This window comes from Hippopotamus amphibius, chromosome 17 (assembly GCF_030028045.1).
Source record: "Hippopotamus amphibius kiboko isolate mHipAmp2 chromosome 17, mHipAmp2.hap2, whole genome shotgun sequence".
NCBI classification, from domain to species: Eukaryota; Metazoa; Chordata; class Mammalia; order Artiodactyla; family Hippopotamidae; genus Hippopotamus; species Hippopotamus amphibius.
Genome location: NC_080202.1, coordinates 46,835,071 through 46,859,472, shown reverse-complemented (window position 1 = coordinate 46,859,472; position 24,402 = coordinate 46,835,071). Strand labels below are relative to the sequence as shown.

The following is a 24,402-nucleotide window of genomic DNA, read 5'->3' as shown; positions in this document are numbered from 1 at the left end:
TAACAGTAGACCACTCCAAGATTTCCCATTTGCTTTCCAGGCTACAGTTGACACTTGAGCCACATCACACAACCTCATTCTCACTCTCAAGGATCTTGTTTTTTTTTTTTTTAAAGGGACCCAGATGGTGTGGATGACAATAAAGAAAACTTGTATGGTCCTTAAGAACTGGAAATCGGCTCTTATATTCCTGATCTCGTTCGATGCTCACAAGACGGAAAGGGAAAGCAAATAAAACGTCTTTGTAAAGATTCTTCTTACCAACATAATATTTACCTATTATACTACTGAGCCACTGCCATGCCTCCTCTTATGAGCTTTAAGAGATCCCACAGATTAAGTCACCAAGATTCTGAAGCAGATGAAACCTGAGAACTTTTTTCTTCGGGGTTTATTTCAGCCTGCTCCTGTAGACAGGAGAAAACCGAGATCCAAGAAAAGTGAAGCGCTTGCCCACAGCTCTGAGAAATAATAATATTTCAAAGCAGAGGTGTAAGAATATGTATCACAGCCTATTTGATTACACCAGCTTTTCTCACCGCAAACTACAGATGGGAAGGCTGTCACCAGAGACAGAACCGGACGTAGGGTGCAGGGCCAAGCTCCGCCCCGCGCTCCGCCCCCCAGGGCTGTCCGCGGCGGTGCCTGCCTGGCGGCCAGCGCAGGGGGCCTCGTGGGGTCCTTCGCGCGGGCTGCCGACGCACTGCCTGAGCGGGCGCGCCGGCGGTTTCCGGTGTGGGTGACGAGTGGTGGCCGAAGCAGGGGGACATCAAGGGACGCGCAGGCAGGGACCATGGCGGACGGCGGCTCGGAGCGGGCTGATGGGCGCATCGTCAAGATGGAGGTGGACTACAGCGCCACGGTGGATCAGCGACTGCCCGAGTGCGAGAAGCTGGCCAAGGTGAGGGGAGGCCGGCTGGCTGCTGGCGGGCGCCAGGGGCTGAGTCACGGCGCCGAGCTTGCTTAGGCCTCAGGGGGCCTGAGGGCTGGAGCGCGCATCCCCCTGTGGCCTGCCCGGCCCGAGCGAGGCCTGCGGAAGTAGGAGATCCCAGGTCTGCCCGACCGGGGAGACCCCGCAGCCGGAGTGCGCAGGTGGTACAGCTTCCCAGCCCTCCCCGGGACGGATGGTCACCTCATTCCCTTAGGTGTTGGGGCTCCATAAGTACTTTATACTTTTTCTTGGATGCTGTTTCACGTTTACTGTAGTAGTCTCTCAGGGGTTAAGCCGCTTCAGCATTCCCGCTAGATCGGAGAGCTTAGTTCTACTGCTCTTGCCGAATCAGTTCTCTTGTTAAGCTGTGGACGGATCGTGGCGATGCGCTTGGCCCCTGGCCAGGAGAAGGCACAGGAGAGTGATAGTACGAAGGTGATTAACGCAGGACCTCTGTCCTTAAGGAGTTGGTGTGCGCAACGAATTAGACGAGTCACGCAGGGTAGTGAGCGCGATACAAGTATGAAAGTGTTACTGGGACACAGAAGGAAGCTGTTCGTTCTCACTGGTGGGTTAAGGGAGGGTTTTACAGAGAAGCTGACGTTTGTTTTTTAGGCCTTGAAAAATGAGTAGTACTGGGATAGGGAGGAGTCATCCCTGGAGCGGGAACTGCACAAGTATAGACAAATAGGCACAAAAATACAGAATAACGTAATTAATGGAGGTCATGAACAGTAGGTTAGCCCAACTTCGTATCTCCCGTGAAATTGAAATTTTCCTTGATCTGAACATTTACCATGCAACATGGGATGCTGTGTGTCAGGCAACACCATTTTACATGTAAAGAAACCAAGGCTCAGAGTTGTCTGTCCATCCTGACAGTAACGGTTAGAACTAGGGATTTAAACCTAGGTTTGCCTGACTAGGGTTTGGATGGTTGTTGCATTAGCTCCATCAGGGGATGTTGTTAAGGATTATGCTCAGGCCTCGTTAAACTCCTTGATCAATCCAGCCACAGACATTTATTGCTATTCATCTGAGATGTATTCACTAATAGGGTCGTTTTTGTGTAGATTACTACTTAAGTACATTAAAACATAATAAATTCAGGGGCAGGAGGAGTGTCAAGTAATAATTCACATTTAATTCTTAGAAAGAACCCTTTTAATGCTTCCCTTTTTTTTTTCCAAAAAGTGGGGCTTTACAGAAGACAAGGATAGGGAAAGATGATGAAGTTGATACATCTGTATTTCTTAGGTTCAGTACCCTAAGTGGAGGGGAGCCATGACTTCATCTCTGAGCTTTCTAGCTGCTACTGTAGCGGAACAGCACCAGTTACATAGAGGTGGGAAAACTCAGACACCTCCAGCACCGGGCAGATAACGGTCACTGACGTTGATTGAGTGCTTTCTGCAGTGCCAGGCACTCTTCTGAGTGCTTACATGTATGAACTCATTTGGTCCTCACCTTAGCTCTGTGAGGTAGGTATTATTATCATTCTTATTTTACAGACAGGAAAAGAGTCTAGGAGTTGAGTTACATGCTCCAAAATCATACAGCTAGTAAAGTGGTGGAGCCAGTATGCAAACCCAGGCATCCTGATTGTAGAGCTTCTGTGCTCACTGAGCTGCCCTGCATAGTGAGCAAAGTGTAATGAAAACCTGAACTTCTGAGCACCTGCTCAAGAAAAGGGGGTAGGAACTCTGAACCTCAGGTTAATCTTTGCCAATAGCGGATGAAGGCCAAGCTTTGTCAACTCTTCTAAGTTGAAGGAGAGACCAGGAATATGGGGTTTTTGTTTGTTTGTTTAGTCATTTCTCTATTGTTTGGCACTTAGGTGTTTTCCAATTTTATTTATTTATTTATTTAAGCTTTTTATTGGAATATAATTGTTTTACACTCTTGTACCACCTTTTGAGGTACACCAAAGTGAATCAGCTCTGTTTATATGTATATCCCCATATCCCCTCCCTTCCACCCTCCCTGTCCTGGTCCTCTAAGGCATCGCCCATGATCGAGTTGATCTCCCTTTGTTATACAGCAACTTCCTGCTAGCTATCTATTTTATAGTTGGTAATGTATATATGTCTATGCTACTCTCTCACTTCGTCCCAACTTCCCCTTCGCCACCCCCACCCCCGCAACCCCGTGTCCTCCAGTCCATTCTCTGCATCTACATCCTTATTCTTGTCCTGTCACTGGGTTCATCAATATCATTTTTTTAGATTCCGTATATGTGAGTTAGCATACAGTATTATATGTTTTTCTCTTTCTGGCTTACTTCGCTCTGTATGACAGTCTCTAGGTCTATCTACCTCATTACATATAGCTCAATTTCATTCCTTTTTATGGCTAATATTCCATTGTATATATGTGCCACATCTTTTCGTTATCCATTCATCTGTTGATGGGCATTTAGGTTGCTTCCATGTCCTGGCTATTGTAAATAGTGCTGCAGTGAACATTGTGGTACATGTTTCTTTTTGGATTATGGTTTTCTCTGGGTATATGCCCAGTAGTGGGATTACTGGATCATATGGTAGTTCCATGTTTAGTTTTTTAAGGAACCTCCAAACTGTTTTCCATAGTGGCTGTACCAACTTACATTCCCACCGACAGTGCAGGAGAGTGCCCTTTTCTCCACACCCTCTCCAGCATTTATTGTTTCTAGATTTTTTTTTTTTATTGGCTGTGTTGGTTCTCCTTTTGCTGTGCGTGGGCTTTCTTTAGTTGCAGTGAATGGGGGCTACTCTTCGTTGTGGTACACAGGCTCCTCATTGCTGTGGCTTCTCTTGTTGCAGAGCCCAGACTCTAGGCGTGTGGGCTTCAGTGGTTGCAGCACATGGGCTTAATACTTGTGGCTCACGGGCTCTAAAGCGCAGGCTCAATAGTTGTGGTGCGGGCTTAGTTGCTCCGCGGCATGTGGCATCTTCGTGGAGCAGGGATCGAACCCATGTCCCCTGCATTAGCAGGCGGATTCTTAACCACTGCACCACCTAGGAAGCCCCGTTTCTAGATTTTTTTGATGATGGCCATTCTGACCCATGTGAGGTGATACCTCATTGTGGCTTTGATTTGCACTTCTCTAATGATTAGTGATGTTGAACATCTCTTCATGTGTTTGTTAGCCATCTGTATGCCTTCTTTGGAGAATTGTCTATTTAGGTCTTCCGCCCATTTGTGGATTGGGTTATTTGGTTTTTTGGTATTAAGGTGCATGAGCTGCTTATATATTTTGGAGATTAATCCTTTGTCAGTTGCTTCGTTGGCAAATATTTTTTCCCATTCTGAGGGTTGTCTTCTTGTCTTAGGAATATGGATTTTTATATGAATTGCCTTTATGTTTGGAAACTGGACAGTAATCTGTTTTAAAGCACTGTTTAAGCCAATACCATGCAGATCAAGCAAAACATGTACAGGCCAAAGTTGGCCCCAAACCACCTTTTTGAAATTAATAGATTGATAGTGTCTATAAGGAAGAAACTGATTACTTTAAAGGAGTACAACTGTTCTTAGAACTGAGACTAGGGTGAAAAAAAATCTTCCCCTTACCGATTTCTTCTGATAGCCTACTGTGTGCAACACCCAGTCAGTGCTAGACGTTGTGGGAGTATAAAGATTAGTGGACAAAACTCTTGCTCTCAAATAGCTTATAGGCCAGTAAGGAAAAAATATTTTGCTGCTACAATTGTTCTAGCCGTCAATGTATGGCATTTATTTAGAACACTGCTGTTATGTTCAAGACAGTTGAAAAGATTTGCAAACTCAAATCCCAAATGATTTTTTAGGTGTCAGGTGGGTGATGGAAATGTTTGAAGCAGGGAATGTTGGGGCCCATTAAACTATGTAAAATTAAAGCCATTTTGATGGCAGGGCAGGGGAAGAGGTTTTCAACTTTGGATTAAATAGTTGTCTTAATTTTTTTTAGGGTATGTTTCCCTGTTTTGCTTTTTATTCCTCATTTTATGTTATTTTCTAGCTATTCTGCCAATCAAAAAATATTTAAAGCTTTGCATTTCTATATTGGAATGCATGGAACACTTTAGCATGCATTCTTTTGTTTTTTATTTTGAGCCCGTCAGTAAAACTGCAGGAAGTTTTGTTACCTTCACTTTACTTGTGAGAAAACTAAGGTTCAGGCAGTTCAGTGGTTATCCAAGGTCTGTAGAAGAATCAAATCAAGCTGTGGTCTCCTGGCAACAGGTATAGTGCTCTTTTTTCTACATCCCATGGCTTCTTTAAGAGACTATCACTTCTGTGCTTACTTTCCTTAGACATTTTTTATTTTCAGTGTGAAAGACATTTGAAGATAAAAATTATGTGTATAGAGAATTGATAAGAATGTATCAGGTGAAAAAAACACATATAGCAGAAGTCTTCAAAAGTCAGACTGAAGTCTAAACCCAGGTAGTAAAATTGCCAAATCCAGGCTATTTGAATCTCCTGCATTTGTGACCTAGTACAATTCTGTTTCTGTTCCTAACGCTCACATAGCAAATAACAACAGTAACTAATAATGTTAGCTGTTATGATGATAGTAAGGTACATACTATGTTCCAGGCATATCATCATAGGCATTGCTTTAATCTTCACACCAACTCTATGAGGTAGGAACTATCACTGAAGAGAAAATTGAGGATCGAGAGGGTAAGTGTCTTGCCTAAAGTAACACAGTGGTAGATCTGGAATTTAGACTTAAGTAGTCTGGCTGCAGAGCCTGTTTTTAACCATTGCATTCTACTGCCTCTGTGTTTGGTATTTGAGGACCCTGCATCAGATTGGTGAGATAATAAAAGTGATACTAGTTCTTGATAATAGTTGTAGTTTCACTGTTGCATTAGGCAGTTAAAAATTAATGAGGGCCTTTTCTACAGTTCAGAACCTCCAACCCCTACCCCACCCCGCGCACTTTTAGATTACTGTATATATTTGGCGCATGGTTATTTAGGGACTACTTGCATTCTTAAATCAAACATATCCTTCATTTCTCCCTCCTCTTAATGTTTTCTCATTTCATTTGGTCACCTGCAACCTCTTCTCATGGTTAATACTAAAAATAAAGAGGAGGTGAAATGTAAAACAGTTTACTGATTGTTAGTAGCTTAGACAAAAGACCTCTTCAAGTAATAGGTCATATAAAAGTATCGGATTGGCATTACATTTCAGCTATTTGTGGTTAACTTTTTATAGGTCTTTTCTTACTTATTTAGGTTGTTTAAGGAATCATTAAAAAATTGGATTATTTAGAATTTAAAGGACACAAACATACAGAACATACAGATACCCAGTGTGCATTGATGTTGAACACACTCCTTAGTCATTTACCTCATTGACAAGGATTATTTTAAAGAGAAAAAGGAGTCACAAAAGTCACATGTTCTAACAAGTTGGTTTTGATAGCCCTGATCATCTTGTTCCTCTGAGTTGAAAGGCAGCATTGAAGAGGTAGAATTTCAAGGAAGATTTATGAATAGATAAGAAAGGAAGGAGGAAGATGTTTAACCATAGGATTGAACATGGAAGATTGGGTGAAAAGGTGGGCTGATTAGAGAATTGGGAGTTGTATTTAATGAAATTGATGGTAGTGTCCCTCAGATAGCACTGAGTTGTCAGCCATATAGTTTGTCACATCCTACTTACTGTAACAGTAAGAATCAGGAATTGTAAGCCAAGATCGAATGGATAGTTTAGGTCCATGTCAATCCATTCAACACATACTATATGCAAGTTGGTGCAAGAAAAATAATCAAACAAGGTCCAGCCCTAAAGGAACTTATAGACCACTTAGTTGGCAAGACATGCACATTAATAACTGTGGTACAAGGTATAAAGGGATGCACCAGAATATCTACAAAAACACCGTTATATGCTTGGGCAGGTGCAGAGCACTGAGCTGCAGTGGTGAACAGTATACATGGCCCCTGCTCTTACAGAGTACATTCTAGTGAGATTAGAAAGACAGTGAACATTAAAATGGAAAAGAGTTTGGGGTTGTGGACTGAAAAAAATGCACAACCTAATAGTTGAGAATTATGTCTTATTTGGGGCATTACTGAGGATTGTAGCCTAGGAAGGCAGCCACTCAGTTCTGAGGGACTGTTCCAAACAGGTAAGGGAGGAGCCAGAATACACAGGAGTTTTGGCTGGAAAAAAAAAAAAAAACAGACACGTAGTGGAACATCGAAAGATTACTGCTAATCACAAAAACAGACATCTCAAGTTAAGGATTTTAGTGTTTTCCCCTGTAGGAGAAGATGCAGGAGTCTGGGCTTATTGAAATCATTCCTTTGATATGCATCTTAATTATCTAGGGCCAGTATCCTGTTTTATGGCTGCAACATCCTTTGTTTACTGAAATGACAGCTGACATTCTTTGTCTACAGGGTCATCGCAAAGTAGAAAGTCAGTGGGCTGGAGTGTTAAAGGAGGTGCTGAGTGACTACTGACTTTTTTTCTTAATATATTTATTTATTTTGGCGGCATTAGGTCTTAGTTGCAGTATGCGGGATCTTTTGTTGTGGTGAGTGGGCTCAGTTGTTACAGTGCACGGGCTTAGTTGCCCCTCAGCATATGGGATCTTAGTTCTACAACCAGGGATCGAACCCGAGTCCCCAGCATTCGAAGGCGAATTCTTAACCACTGGACCACCAGGGAAGTCCCCTTTTTTTCTTTTTTGAGTGACTTTGGAGAGCATTATCCAAGAATGCCTTTCTGAGAAAGTGACAGTGACGTTTAATGTTTTGTTGAGACTGGTAGACCTCAGCTCTAGAGTGGTGTGTTATTCCTTCATGTATAGGGTGCAGATCTTTAAAATCCATATTTCTGAATTACAGTACCATATAGTAAACTACATGCGGTTGATCACAACCATGTGACTAATAGTAATTACAAAAGTGACAAGAGGGGACCGTCAGTAAACAGTATTTTGCATTTTAGCTATTTTTGCTGTATATTTTGTTGCCAGGTAGCAACCATTTCCCTATGGAAATTACAGTTGACCTTTGAACAACACAGGTTTAGATTCTTTGATTTTTATGACTTATTAGCCTTTAACTTTGGAGAATTTATAGATTTGTTTTTTGTTCTGCTCTGATGGACATTTAGCCAGCATTTATTATACACATAAACCTATACAGCTTTCAGAACTGGTGCTCCCCTTTGCATAGGAAACATTGTTAAAATGTTAGTAATTGTATATGTTTCAAATTTAATTAAAATAAATTCAAACAGTGGTTATACAGTATATTTTCTATGCTGCATAGAAAATTCATAGTTTGAAAGTTATGTTGGAAAATATGGAAACAGTATTTGGAAAAGTTTAAACATTATTTGTACCCTTAATTCAAAAGCTGTTCAGTTTCTTCCATGTGTAAAAGAGTAGTACTCATGGACCATCTATGAATGTCATTAAAATAAAAATAAATTTCCTTTACAATTAGAAAAGCAATTTACAAATGAAACCCTCATCACTTCCAGTTCATTCAGTGTTATTAATATCAATATGTTAAATAAATGCAATCTTTGTGCTGTGGGTTGGTTTTGTTTTTATCAAAATTTGTGGTTCCTAATACGATGGCTTATTTTAGTCCTGGTATATTATCATCTAGATTTATATTATTTGAATTTTGTTATTCTCATTTCTTAATGTATGCCCCAGGGAGAATGTTTTGTTTTTACATATGAGGTAGAGGTTATTGTCAGTTGATGAGTTTGTATAGCATGCATGGTCATCTCTGGTAGGCTTCGTTTTCTTTAAGCACAATTATAATTTATTTCTAAAGTTATTGAAAAATTAAACCAGGGTTTCCTATTTTTTTACCACCAAATTCTTTTTTTATTTCTCCTCAGAACTTCATGTTTTAAAATATTTTGGGTGAATTTATAAAGAAATCATTTTCCCATTTTTATTCTTCAGAGACACAGGTGACTGCCAGTTAAGAGTCTGTTCAGAACAAGATAAACAGGTGTTACCACACTGAGGTGATGAATTAGAATCCAAAACAAAGACTTGATGTTTTTCTCAAGTGTTTGTTTCTCATTGTTGTTCTGCATTCAGTTTCTCCTAGGCATTTTGAAATGTTAAAAATAGCTTGTGGGCCCCAAGTTGGGAACCACTGACTCCTGGAATCCTCTGGAGAAGCAGATAGTATCATGAAAAGGAGAAAAACACAACAATAGCTATGGAGGTAGTCTTTCCTCTAAAATAGGCTATTGATTTTGTCTTTCCTGTGTCAGAAACATCTCATTTAGACTAAGTTATTTGGTTTTGTGTTGGTGGTGGTATCCTCATCGTTCATTTACCTTTTGTTTTAGGAAGGAAGACTTCAAGAAGTCATTGAAACCCTTCTCTCTTTGGAAAAACAGACCCGAACTGTGAGTAGATTATAATGAAAACCTCAGTTGCCATTAATTTCATTTGATGCTGTTCCATTAACTTTCAATATGTTTTCATTCTTATAGGCTTCTGATATGGTGTCTACATCCCGTATCTTAGTTGCAGTAGTGAAGATGTGCTATGAGGCTAAAGAATGGGATTTACTTAATGAAAATATTATGCTTTTGTCAAAAAGACGGAGTCAGTTAAAACAAGTGAGTTCATGATTGATCAAAAACAAATACATTTGAATTTAAATAAGAACTTTTAGGAGGAAAAAAAAGTCTTTCTATGAATCTGTTTTATTTTTTTATTTTTTAAAAATTTTATTTATTTACTTTTTTATTTTTGGCTGTGTTGGGTCTTTGTTGCTGTGAACGAGCTTTCTCTAGTTGTGGTGAGTGGGGGCTATTCTTTGTCGCGGTGTGCAGGCTTCTCATTGAGGTGGCTTCTAGAGCACGGGCTCTAGGTGTGCAGGATTCAGTAGTTGCGGCACATGGGCTCAGTAGTTGCAGCATATGGGCTCTAGAGCGCAGGCTCAGTAGTTGTGGTGCACGGGCTTAGTTGCTCCGCAGCATGTGGGATCTTCCTGGACCAGGGCTTGAACCCACGTCCCCTGCATTGGCAGGTGAATTCTTAACCACTGTGCCACCAGGGAAGCACCTATGAACCTGTTTTCAATCTAAATCAAGGTTACAGCATTTAAAGAGTTTTTAAAAATTCTATCCACATTCTTATGACAACTGCTTTTAATTTTTGTCCTGTCTTCTAGTCTTTATATATTTGCATATTTTTACACAATTGTTCTGAGCGTGTTGATGCAGCTTTCTTCTATTTCCATGTTACTCCTTCATATTTATCTTTAATGGTTGTGTTGTAACCCCTTCAAGTCGATAATCTGTAATTTACTTAATCCTGCCTTTTATTAAACACTTAATATTTATTTTTTAGACCATTTTCAGACATCATTTTATTTAATATTTCAGACGGCTCATTTTGTTTAAAGATTATATATGTTCTCTTTAGGTGTTTTTGTGAAGCTAGATTTTCTTTACTGCTTTCCTGTTCTGCTTGAGATATATTTAAATGATCCTCTGTAGAAGTAGACTCCACTTTTTACATTTATATCTCATCTTTAAAATGCTGTTCCCTGAGTAGCTTCTGGGTTTTTATTTTTTGCTTTCAAATGATAAAAGCAATGACATTGTACAACAAGGTAGTAGAGGAACCAAAAATAGGAATACGGTGTTCTTGTCCAAATCCCTTATTTTATTAATTAGTCTGCTGCTAGAGTGAGCTTGATATTAGAGTGGGTTAAATTATTTTTTGCAAAACACAGAGTTACTGTGATGGGTTTCTTCTTTTTCTTAGATAAGTTTACATGCATATAAAATTCACTGTTAAGAATTAACATAGATTTAATTGAGACCTTCTAATACATGTGAATGTGAAGTTCATTTAAAAATGCCTTTTGCTGCCCATTTCTCTGGTTTGAGAGACTAACATGGATAAGCCATCATCTTCCTCTGATTTTCTAAGAGACGTGCTTTCTATAGGACAATTTTGAAAGGGCTACTTACTTAGAAATCTTAGGGCAACCTGGGTTAAAATAAACAAAAATATGTATTTTATATAGTGTTAATATAAAGTTCAAAGCACATATCCTAAAACACAGATTTAATTTCATAGATCATAAAATTTTAGAACTAGTAGAGGGACTGTTTACTCTGTAACTTTTCTGATAGGGAAACAGAATTTTATATGTAAGGCTCTTGGAATGTGAAGAAATGTGTAAGTAACCTATAGTTTAGTACAGAATATAAGTCACAGGTAATCATAGTAATCTTTAACAAGTGTCCTAAGGTTGATTTTAAAATTTTTAGGAAATTATGCACATACACGGCAACATGTAGTGACTTTAGAATAGTAAAAGATGCTAAGATATATGAAAAGAAGAGAAAGATTTTAGTTAGGTTTATTAGGGAAGGCTTCTTGGGGAAAGAGGAGTTGGAGTCAGTGTCACGGTTGGCTAGTGACATCCCCAGAACTGGAACCGGAGCTGCTCTTTGTGCCTTGACATATTATGTCTTCACAGCTCTGGAAACTGCTTAGGGACTCCAAATCCAAACACCTCTTTCCTTTTTTCATAATTACTTTTTACCTCAAACTTTTCATTTTTGCTTTATCAGAGTTAGAAAGTAGTAATCTTCTTAAAATAACCTTTTCTAGATTGCTTAAGAGGAATAGTTTCTAACTCACTGTCACTTGCACAGAGGGTCAGCATCCCACCAACCATAACTTCCCTAATGACTTCCCTACAGTTTTTTCAGGGGAGTAGCAGGATGTTCACTTATCATTAGAATATTGATTTGTTTCCTTGTCTTTTCCCCATCTGGTTTCTGTTAATGTATTTTTTGCACAGCTTTTAGAATGATCAAGTTGTATGCCCTTCTAGAAATCATTATTATAATTAGTTTTAGAGGGATCATCTGTTTTGATAGAGACTAGGTGTTCCAGAGCTTTGTACTTACTGAAAGAGTTATATTTTACAATAAAACCTTCTCCTTCTTTAACTCCTGAGGGGTCTCTAAACAGCTAATTTTCAGATAATTAAGTCTAATCTGAGCTATGTGAACATTAAAATTTTTTCAAGGAAATCTTTGTAAGATATACCATGGGATTTATTTTTAAAGCTTTATTGAGATATAATTGACAGCAAGATACTCTTTTCTGCTATCTTAAAATATGCTTAATATAATGTAACATTTTCCTAATGACAGTCCTAATTATTATTATCAGTGATTATGATATGCTATTTATTTTTCTTAAGGATTTTGTTTATTTATTTATTTTTATTTACTGGCTGCATTGGGTCATTGTTGCTGCACACGGGCTTTCTCTAGTTGTGGCGAGCGGAGGCTTCTCTTCATTGTGGTGCGTGGGCTTCTCATTGCAGTGGCCTCTCCTGTTGTGGAGCACGGGCTCTAGGCGTGTGGACTTCAGTAGTTGTGGCACACGGGGCTCAAAAGTTGTGGCTTACAGGCTCTAGAGTGCAGGCTCAATAGTTGTGGTGCACGGGCTTAGTTGCTCTGTGGCCTGTGGGGTCTTCCTAGAGTAGGGATCGAACCCGTGTCCCCTGCACTGGCAGGTGGATTCTTAACCACTGCGCCACCTAGGAAGTCCCTGATGTGCTATTTAGAATCTAGATTAGGGGTTGGCAAACTATGGGCCAAGGACCAAATCCTACTTTCCACCTTTGTAAATAAAAGTTTTGGGGGACAGAGCCACACCCATTTGTCATGTATGGCATATCTGTGGAGTTACAAAGGCAGAGCTGAATAGTTGTCACAGAGACCCTGTGGCTCACAAGGTCTAAAATACTTACTGTATAAGTATTTATAAACATATACAGAGAAGGTTAGCTGACCCCGACCTAAACAGATCATAGACTGTTAGAGCTGGAAGAAATGTAGTACAGCCTGCTTGTATTACCTGTCAGGGAACCGTGGGCAAGAGATGCTGTGCTTTCCAATGCCACATTTTATTGAGGTGGCTCCTCCTCCCACCCACATGGTGTTACCTTCTGCTTCTGCCACTGAGTCTTTTTCATGGCTTCACTGCTGTCACAGCCACTGTTAAACTCTGCTTTTCTCTTCCCCTCTTCCCCACTCCCCACCTCCCCCTTTAAATCTGTTGCCACTTCTTCCATACTTTTCCTCTTGGCTGCAAAAAAGCTAGCCAACCTTCTCATAAATGCCAGACATGCCTCTTCCACCTTTCCTGTTGTGTAATCAGCTCACCAGTTGTAGTGGAGAGGGATAAAGTCTTTGCTCCTGAGGTGTTCCTAACCTTTATTGATTTGTTACTGAGTATTCAATACTTCTTAGGTAAGTGGGTTTGTTGTTTTTTGTTTTTTTTTTTTAAATAGGCAAGTCAGTATCTAGAGTTGTGTAGGAAGACCAGATTTTGACCACAGCACTTCCATCAATAAAATACTTACTTTTCCTGTATGACGAATGAATTTAGTTTATGAATGGTTTTCATTATTTCAGGCTGTTGCAAAAATGGTTCAACAGTGCTGTACTTACGTTGAGGAAATCATAGACCTTCCAATCAAACTTCGATTAATTGATACTCTACGAATGGTTACAGAAGGAAAGGTAAATTTTCTTTTAGCATAACTCACAGTGAGATAAGTACTGTCTTACCTATATTCAGAGATACTTATGTTTTTAAACATTTTATATAAGTACATATATATGTATTTTTAAGATGAAATACACAAAATGTTATCACCTTAATTTAACACATATCTTTGTAAATGCATCTCCTTCTAGTGTCTTCCCATATGCCAGTGAATATACTTAAATAGTGACAGTCTTAGTATATCCAGATTTTTCTGGAAATTAGTGATCTTATCCCAAATTTACATTCGGTAGTAATTAAACGTGAGGTTATTTCTACACGTGGCCTACATCTGCTTGAGAAATCTATGTTTGAGATAGCTAAGGTTTCATAGAGTGTTTGCAGTGTGAGGTTAGCTTTCAAAATTTCACTGTCTTACCAGAATCGATCTGTATTTCTTTTGATGCCTGCACCTCACCCCCACCCCCCATCTAGTGTTTATCTAAAAAGGGCAAGTATGAAATGGTGACTGTGGTAGATATGTTTCTTTCTAGGTAGATTTTTGTGGTTTGAAGATAAAAACTTAGTTTATATCTAACTTATTGTCTCTTTGACAGTTTAGTTCATTAAATGTTTATTGAGCACCTGCCTGTGTTGTGCGAGGTCCAAAATGGGCAGGATGTTACTTTTAACCTCAAAAGAGATCAATCATGGAAATAGTTACTGTGCTGGTCATGACTGTAGCAGTGTGCCTGTTGTTCCCTGTAGCACAGAGGTAGGGGTTGACTGGCTGAGGACCCCAGGAAAGCTTCAAAGAGTTTATGGTGACTCAGCTGGCTTTTTAAGAATGAATAGAAATTTTACTGGGCCAGAGCATAAGCAGAAGGGCATTTTAGACACAGGGGAAATTATATGCAGAGATATCAAAGTGAGAAACATTTAGTACATTTAGGAAACTGTAAGCAGTTTGTTATCATTGGAGATTAAGGATTTGGGAGTGGAGCGGGGAAAGGGGGTTGCTGCAGAGCAAAGGCGCAACAGGTTAGCAAGTCCAAGCATGAAAATTAGTTCCCTAGACTCTATTTGGCTATAGTTATATTTTTAATGTTTAACTTGTTGGAAATTATAAATCTACTAACATTACAAATGGCTACAAAAAATGCTAGTAACTTTTAATACTTAACAAGATCAGATGTTTTTAGAGAAAGTAGCCTTGCATTTAAAGAGAAATCAGAATGAGAGTATTGGTTGAATTATAGATACTGGATTGCATATGTTCTTTGCAAAGTGTTATTTTTCAAATAATCAGTTCTTTTAAAGGCACTTTCTGTGCCATTTATGTAGTTTTTGGTCCTGTTATTTGTTAAGCACAGTGATTTCATACTTAGGTTCTCAAAGCAAAGCTACAAAATATGAATAATGTTTTATCGAGATGTTTTCTTTAAAATTATGTGATTGTGGAATGTAAAACGCCACACAGCACTATTTGTACATGGAGGATAAAGTGTATGACAGCTGCAAGAAAAACACCTTGTTTGAATAATAGTTCAGTTCTATCTTTTCAATTTTAACACATTTCTGTAGGAATTTAGATAACATAAATTTCTCGTATTTGTAGATTTATGTTGAAATTGAGCGTGCTCGGCTGACTAAAACATTAGCAACTATAAAAGAGCAAAACGGTGACGTCAAAGAGGCAGCCTCCATTTTACAAGAGTTACAGGTAAGGTGCTGCATTTTAGAATATGTGAAATTTTACATTCAGTCAGCAGTATTTTGGGAATTCCCTGGCAGTCCAGTGGTTAGGATTCTGCACTTTCACTGCCGAGGGCTCAGGTTCAAAGGTTCAATCCCTGGTTGGGGAACTAAGATCCCACAAGCTGTGCAGTGCAGCCAGAAAAAAACTCAGCAATATTTTCTCGTAATTGCTTATTTTGGCACCTTATCACTTTCTTCTGAATCACCAAGATCGAGTGAGTACTATAGAGTGTGAAGTTATTCAAGCAGCTGGAAATTGTGTAATTATGTTCCCAACTAAATTTAACTGCTAAAAAATGTTTGGAAGAAAAATAGGATCAACAAATTAGTCTTAACTTTAGAACATTTTAATTATCTTTAGAATTTAATAAAACCAGTAATTCATGTTCATTTACTTATGCCTTAGGAATTTACTGTTCATCATTGGCCTCATTCTTAATGAATATTTGATTGGTGGTCAACTTCTAGGCTGTATTGGTTTAACAAAGAAAAACTGACTCATAGTTTGCTGTGTTTCAAGACAATTTTTAAGAGACCTTAAAATGAGACAGCAAAGTGCTAAGAAATCTGAGAAAAGCCATTTCTCCTGTCAGAAAAATGTGCATAAATTATGCTCAAATTTTTGCTTATAATTTTAGTCCATTAAAGCCTCCTCATTAAGTTAATTGATACCTTTTCAGTCATGTACCTTATCCATTTTAGATAAAGGAAAAAAATAATGCTGGAAGGAACTTGTATGGCATGCACTGTTGTCATTTTTTAAAACATGTTCTCTATATACTTTATTTCATTTAATGTTCACATGCAACACTTTTTTATCCCCATTTTTCAGCCAAGGAAACTGTGACTCAAAGGAGTTAAGCAATTTGCCTGAAGTCACTGTCTAGAAGTGATTGAATTTGGATTAACACTAGTTCTGTTTGGCTTCAAGCTCCCCATGCCTGCAAACACACACCTTTTTTTTTTTTCCTTTTCAATTAAAAGACTGCTTTTTAGAGCATTTTTAGGTTCCCAGCAAATTGAGTGGGAAATACAGAGATTCCCCATATACCCACTGCCCCCACCACACACACAACCTCCCCTGCTATCAGCATCCTGAACCAGAGTGGTCCATTAGTTACAATCATTGAACCTGCACTGACACATCTACCAAAGTACAGAGTTTTACATTAGGATTCACTCTTGGTGTTGTACACTCTACGGATTTTGACAAACATATAATGACATGTTTCCACCACTGTAATATCATACAGAATAGTTTCACCGCTCGTGAGAATCCTTTTTGCTCTGCCTATTCATCCCTTCCTCTCCATAACCCTTGGCAACCACTGATCTTTTTATTCTCTCCATAGTTTTGCCTTCAAACTCTTATTTTCCAACCAGGAGGATTATATGCCTCGTGATTCAACATCCCCTGTGAAATATTCTTGCCAAAAAAGTTAACCTCAATTATATAAAGCCTCTAGGTTTAACTACCAGTTTTTAAGGTATACCAGGGACAGAGGAGTCTGTTAAATGATACCACAGGGACGCAGTCTGCAAACTTCAGACTCTAGGAAACTATAGGACAATTGAGTTGATTTCTTCAGTGACTAAATGGCAAGGAAAAAAGAGACATAAGAAACATCTACAAATTGCAGAGTTTGAGCCTTATTTGGATTGAGTTGATTAAAAAAATAAATGAGACTATTGAAGAGCAACTAGATATTTAGTGATATAAAGAATTTTTAGGTTACTTTTTTCAGTTTCTTTGAGAGATACATATTGTAATATTTATTTATAATATATTGCCTGAGATTTACTTCAGAGTAATTGACACATGGAGGGTGAGTGAAGATTTAAAAATGAAACATTGATGGTTCATTGTGTGTGTTTTCATTTTCCTTAAGAAATTAAAAAGAATTAGTGTATGTAGAGTGCTTAGCACCATGCCTGGCACACAATGTGTTGAATAACTATTAAAAGAAATTACAAAGGAGAAGACAGTGAAATAAAAACATTTCAGACCAAATTGTAGTAATAATAGCCTTACTTCATTCTACTTTGTAAAAGTGTCATTCTAGATTTTATAAATCATTTATAATATATGTACACCAAATATTATGTTAGAAACTTTTTCATAGTATTTGATATAATTGATTTTCTGTTATATTTGTGTGTATACTGTAACTCTGCATCCATGAGGGGTCATATCAGCCTTGTATCTGAATTTTAAAAAGAGCTTTGCCTCTTTTTTATATAATGGTTTCAACTATTATATAGTTAGCTTGCAACTGACATATTTTTTCATATTTAGAATTGTCATTTCCTCGTTAGCCATTAGGAAAATGCAAATTAAAACCATGATGAGATAGCACTGCATGCCTATTAGAATACCAAAAAAATTTTTTAAATACTGAGAATAAAGAGCTGGCAGGGATGCAAAGCAGCTGGAACTCTTATAGATTGCTGATGGGTAGGTATGCAAAATGGTGCAGCCACTCTGGAAAACAGGTTGGCGGTTTCTTATAAAGTTAAACATACGCTTACTGTATAACCCAGCAATCCCATCCCTGGGTACCCAAGAGAAAGGAAAACTTATGTTCACAAACACAACTTGTTCACTAATATTCAGAGTAGCTTTATTTTTGATAGCCAAAAGATGGACTCAACCCAGATGTTCTTCAGCAGGTGAATGGATAAACTGGGGTTCATCCATGCATGGACTCTCCTTAGCCAAAGGAATGAACTGTTTGATTTACACAACAACTTGAATGAATCTTATTATTCAAAGCATTATGCTGAGAAAACACAGACTCAAAAGGTTGCATATTACATTTGACATTCTTGAAAAGACAATTCTGTAGTATTGGAGGAGAGATCATTTGTTGTCAGGGATTATGAGTAGGGGGCATGTGACTATAAAGGGGGCGCATGAGGGAGTTATTCGGGTGATGGAACTGTTCTATGTCTTGATTTTGATGGAAGTTACAGAAATCTGTGTGTGTTAAAATTCACAGAACTTTATACCAAAAGAAAAAAATCCATTTTACTGTATAATAATTTTTTAAAATTGTAATTTCCTGGAGGAAACGAGCTTTTTATATCACCATCAACACTCTCCCAATATGCGTGAAGGTTCTTATTATTTATCTAGTGTGAATTTTTAATGTCTATTTAATTTTGTTGTAATTTAAAAATATTACTAAATATAAACTTATTTGGGGGCTTACTCTGCTAGGTGGAAACCTATGGGTCAATGGAAAAGAAAGAGCGAGTAGAGTTTATTTTGGAGCAGATGCGGCTCTGCCTAGCTGTAAAGGATTACATTCGTACACAAATTATCAGCAAGAAAATTAACACCAAATTTTTCCAGGAAGAAAATACAGAGGTAAGCCTACCTCTTACTATAAGTTTACTTTGGAAATGTTGGAGGAAAACCCCATAAACCCCAATTTATTTTGTCAATTTTTTTCAGAAATTAAAGTTGAAATACTATAACTTAATGATTCAGCTGGACCAACATGAAGGATCATATTTGTCTATTTGTAAACACTACAGAGCAATCTATGATACTCCCTGTATACAGGCAGAAAGTGAAAAGTGGCAACAGGTACGAATGTAGTCTTGAACTTGACATTGATACTTATTAGGAAGAATTTGCATTTTTTAATTTATTTTGAAACAATTTTAACTTTAGTAATTACATGCAGTCGTGTGGTGCTGCTTTCTGTTCAATGTGTTGATAGTTCAGTTTATCCTTACTGATTCAGATGAATTGTAATACTTTCAATTATTTATGGCCTTTAAAGAAATGTAGGCTTTCTATTTAAGACATGTACAGCAGGTTACGTCCTAACAAAGGTCACAGATAAAGACCTAGCATTACTTTGGAAAATTATTCTGCAAAACTTGTAAATAGCTTATATGTGGATTCCACATTTTTGTTGCTAACTTGTTTTAAGAACTTTTTCTTTTATATGTGTTTAAAAAAAATGTTTGGGGGAGGGATAAATTAGGAGTATGGGATTAACAGATACCTACCACTGTATATTATATAAAGTAGATAAACAACAAGGATTTACTTGTATAGCACAGGGAACTATATTCAATGTCTTTTAATAACCTATAATGGAAAGGAATCTGAAAAAGAATATATATATATAATTGAATCACCTTGCTGTACACCTGAAACTAACACTAAGTAAATCGACTTTGCTTCAATTAAAAAAAAAAAAAAAAAAAAACCCAAACAAACAAATGAAAAAAACCAACCCAGGTAGTAATTCAAGTTAGCAAAGATTTGGGAATTCCCTGGTGGTCCAGTGGTTAGGACTTTGTGTTTTCACTGCCACGGGCACAGGTTTGATCCCTCATCAGGGAACTAAGATTCCTGCAAGCCACGTGGCGTAGTCAAAAAGGGAAAAAAAAAATTAGCAAAGATTCATTGTATTTGTTTTTATAATAGTTTTATGAAATGTAAATATTACAGAAAAGCACTATGAAGAGGAATCTGATAGGCTTTTTTTCCTCTAAGACTTTTGAATACAATATTTAAAATGAGTGTATACAATTATTCCATGAATTTTCACTTTCTGCCAGTTTCCATTTTGTTTCTAATCTTGCATGTAATCTATTGTGTTGTACAACTTTTTTAGGCCCTGAAAAGTGTTGTCCTTTATGTTATCTTGGCTCCTTTTGACAATGAACAGTCAGATTTGGTTCACCGAATAAGTGGTGACAAGAAGTTAGAAGAAATTCCTAAATACAAGTAAGTACTTTTAGTATAGTATGTCTCAGTAGAAGCACCATTTTGAAAGGAAATTGGGTAACCTAAGTGTATACTTCTTAATTGGTTGTAATAGATTGTATTAGAGAATAAAACTAGAGAAAATAAAGTGTTTTTTTAGGACTACATTAGAAGTTAATATAATGAGATTATAACACATTTCATTTTAAGCCACTTATCAAGTAGAAGTTTTCTTTCAAGCTCACTTCAGCAGCTTTTGGTTAATTAACCATTTGTTTGGAGCTTTGTAATTTTCAGAAGTACATGCTTCTGAAAATCCATTATATAAAACAGACGTAGGCTTTATCATAAGCACTCTGGGCTTTTTTTTTTAGGCTGTTTTTCTTGTATGTTTCAGTAGTAAGTTTACTGTCAATTAGTCCAGAGATTGGCAAATACAGTACAGGAGAGAGCAGGACGATAGTAGGGGAATGCGTTGTTCACAATCACTGTGGAAAAAATGGTAGTAAAGTTGTTAAAATAAATAACCTGTGTCTTGTTCTACAAACAAAACTTTATAAAAATCCTTTGTTGATATTTTAAAATTTGCTATTATAGTAGATGAAACTTAATTTTTACAGATTTGGAACATTGTTTTATGTAATTTACAGGGATCTTTTAAAGCTTTTTACCACAATGGAGTTGATGCGTTGGTCCACACTTGTTGAAGACTATGGAATGGAATTAAGAAAAGGTTCTCTGGAGAGTCCTGCAACTGATGTTTTTGGTTATACAGAGGAAGGTGAAAAAAGGTGGAAAGACTTGAAAAACAGAGTTGTTGAACATGTAAGGATCTGGCATGATGGAAATGACAATTTAGAAGTAAACTTTGGCAAATTTGAGCATAAACTTTTATTTCTCAAATGTTTCTTTTGGATGTTATGTCTTTAATTCTTCACTTTAGCATTTTTTTTTCTATGCCCAATGTAGTAGTGATGTAAATTTGTTGTTCAAGTGTTTATTGTCTTATTTCCCAAAGCATATCAGAATTTATCTACCCCTCTTGTCTGTCTTTTCCCCACTTCTTTTTAGTTTTCAGAAAAGATAACTGTGTGTTAGCATGCTGCATTTTGAGGGGACCTCTCAAGAATCCAAAGTTTTATAGCATATAAACCAGAAGGAATTTCTTAAGAATGTGAGGGTTGGGTGGGGATGGAGATAGAGTTTTCTCTCTGATACTTGCTTGGTAGTTTTGGAGATGGGTAATGTGTCTTAAACTTGACCTTTGATCTTCTTGGTGTCGCTACAAATTGAATTATGTCAGCATTCATTTGTTGTGAGCCTTCTGTGTGCCACACGCTGTACAAAGTGCTGGGAAACATGGGAGAATAAGACATGGTCCCTACCTTCAGAATTCTTAAAAATAAATCACAGTGTAAGAAGCACTTATAAATTGTTATGTTACAAGTATACATGGGCTAGAGAGGAGCATAAGAGGAGAGTTGATTGGTTCCACCTGGAAGAATGGTCAGGCCAGATATATAGGAATTGATGTGGGAGGTAGGATTTGTGAGAAGAGTATGTAGTCAGCAGGCAGATAAGGGAGGGCAGTCCCTGTAGGCAGATGGGATAGTCTGCGCTGGGGCATGGAGGCAGCAAACCAGCAGGGGAACTTTGGGACCTTCAAGGAAAGGGCTCAGTGAGAAAGGAAGTTGGAGATATGGAAAAGGTCTGGGTCTATAACAAAGTTTGTACATCCCACTAGTAAAAGCTGAGAGGATAATGACCAGGCTTGTATTTTATAAAGGTTCCCCTGGGAGTAAGTGTGAAGATTGGATCTGGAGAGAGAAAAGACTGGAGATGAGACTAGCTAAGTGAGGGGCTTTATGGGTTTGAATTAAGGCAGTAGCCAAGGTATCGAGGAAGAGTGGATGGAATGGAATTAACTATTCTAAAGAAGAAAAGCAACAGAATTTTGTCATTGGTTAAATTTAAAGGATGAAGGAAAAGCAGGGAGTCTTGAGTGATTCTCATGCGTCCTAAGAGGTTGGTGTTGCCATCCACCCTGATGCAAGATGGGAGGAGGTATAGCTTCTTCAAAGATGAGCTCATTTTTCTCCCCATGGTCCCCCTTTTTCCTTGTGAGTGCTTCTGCTTTGTTAGTGACATTAAGAATAACAAAGGGGTATCTCTAACTTTAGCACCACTTCCAGTGAAAATTAAGAAATTTAATTTCAAGTTATCTTTATGTAGTTATAATGATGATAGTGTTTTGAGATGATCTTGATCTTTTTAAATTTTTAGCCTTTTAAACACTTGTGTTATAATTAGAAAAACTTAACTTTAGATTCTTGTATTTAGCAAAATTTTAGTACAGTTACAACTTTTAACAACTAATTTAGTTAAGCCTATATTTTGACTATATATAATTAAAGAGTTGTAGAGTGTAGAGTTTACTCAGAGTAACTTCTTAACTGCAGAAGCCAAAATATCTAAATATTTAGTTTTGTTATTGACATTTAGAACCAGCTTCATCCCAGTGGTGGATATAAAAGCTCCGAGTATTGATGTTTTAACTAAACCTATTTGGATATGAAAACAAATGGGCTTTTGGCCTTACTGACAGCTGTGCCCTCTGTGCCCTCTCTCCTCTCCTCAGAATATTAGAATAATGGCCAAGTATTACACGAGGATAACCATGAAGAGGATGGCACAACTTCTGGATCTATCTGTTGATGTAAGTAGTAAACATCATTGTTTGTAAACATTCATTTTGAAAATCAGTTGACTTGTAAAAATTGAGAAAACCAGTTTTGTTTTATTACTTAATTTTAAGTTTAGGTGATAGAAAGTTTCCCCAAGCTATCTTGAATACCAGAGAGTAGCCTAAATACCAAGTTTATAGTTACATTAATATTATTTATACTGGTTAAAATCTTCACTTAAATATATTAGTTTTACACTAATTAATTTGAAATTAAAGTGTATATTGCTATAATAAATGTGTCTAGGTTCCCAAAAGTGAACTGTAGAAATAAAACATATGAAGGATACTTGACTGCAGTTCACCTGGAAAGGTGCCAGGACATGTTAGAGGAATATCGTATTCAGGTCTGTGTTTCATGTTGGTGAAATGTACAACACCAAAGAGATAGGAGTTAAGCAAAGTGTATAGTAATGGTCTGAAAAGCCATTTCTGTCACCAGAAGGAGTCCTGACAGTTTAGCTGAAAAGGAAGAATCGTGGAATGTTGGGGTTAGAGGGCTTGATCATTGGTTAGTTCATTAGCTCTTCTTATTTTTGGATGAGGGTGCTGGAGTCCTTAGAAGTAAAGTGCCTTGTCCTTGACTACATAGCTGGCATGTGGCAGAGCGTATATTCTAACCCAGCATTTCTGGAAACAGACTAACTGTATAATACTGCCTTTTAGGGAGAAACGTAGAAGGTAAATCAAGTTGCTGTTGGCAGCAGGGTCTTGGGCAGTACCCACAACATTAAGTTTGCAGGGAGATTCTAACTGAGCCCTGACTCTGAGTATACTCATTCTAATCATTCCCTAGACTCTCAGTAAAATAAGTACATCATTGCAGGAAATCAGCAATTTCTAACTATTAATGAATTTTAGAATATTCTTGAACGAAGAGTTTAGAAAATGCTTTCCTTAAATTTTGTTTATTGTCTAAAATTATCTTGTCTTAATCCAATTTGTCTTTCTCTCTTGCAGGAGTCAGAGGCTTTTCTCTCGAATCTAGTAGTTAACAAGACTATCTTTGCTAAAGTAGACAGGTTGGCAGGAATTATCAACTTTCAGAGACCCAAGGATCCAAATAATTTATTAAATGACTGGTCTCAGAAACTGAACTCATTGATGTCTCTAGTTAACAAAACCACACACCTGATAGCCAAAGAGGAGATGATACATAATCTACAATAAGGGTCTCCATGCCCTTAATGCTTTTAGAAAAGAGTTGAAATTGAAAGTCATTAAAAAAGAAAAAGACTTTTATGGTGTATATGTTGGGTTTTTTGTGTTTTTTTTTCTATTCTCAGCTCTTTTGTCTAAAATTTAAAAGATAGTGAATATGTTTGAGGCCCTTTTGATCTTTCAGTTCCCTGATTTCATTGTTAACTGCATTTGGAGTTGGTTCAAAAATATATAATACATTTCTATCCTCTGAGTACTCAAAAAATTGTCATAACTTACCTAAATATGTTTTTCTATCATTTGAAACCTTTTTAGCTACTGTTTTCATTCAGCTAACAACCATAATTATTATAATAAAAGCAGTATATGCACGTTTACTTTCCATGTTTACCTGTGTTTCTAAACATTTTGTGGGATAGTGATTTAAGTGTTTTTTTAATAAAATTAATTTTGTTGTAAATCTATGGATTATTTAGTAGAATTTAAAAAGCAACATAGAACCTATAAGAACATTTGGGATAAAGTTGTGATTTGTGAAGAATTTGTATTTTAGTATTGTGGCAGAAAGGCTCTAGATTGAG

At 37.4% G+C, this 24,402-nt stretch overlaps 1 protein-coding gene across 1 annotated transcript; it reads left to right on the top strand.

The window, feature by feature from the left end:
- The first annotated feature begins 701 nt into the window (after window positions 1–701).
- PSMD12 (proteasome 26S subunit, non-ATPase 12) lies at window positions 702–24,198 on the top strand. Its single transcript, XM_057715789.1, has 11 exons — window positions 702–901; window positions 9,245–9,304; window positions 9,392–9,520; window positions 13,358–13,465; window positions 15,049–15,153; window positions 18,409–18,558; window positions 18,646–18,780; window positions 19,826–19,938; window positions 20,568–20,742; window positions 22,556–22,633; window positions 23,621–24,198. The coding sequence occupies exons 1-11, from the start codon at window positions 794–796 to the stop codon at window positions 23,828–23,830; spliced, it is 1,371 nt and encodes a 456-aa protein (XP_057571772.1). The 5' UTR covers window positions 702–793; the 3' UTR covers window positions 23,831–24,198.
- Window positions 24,199–24,402: the final 204 nt, after the last annotated feature.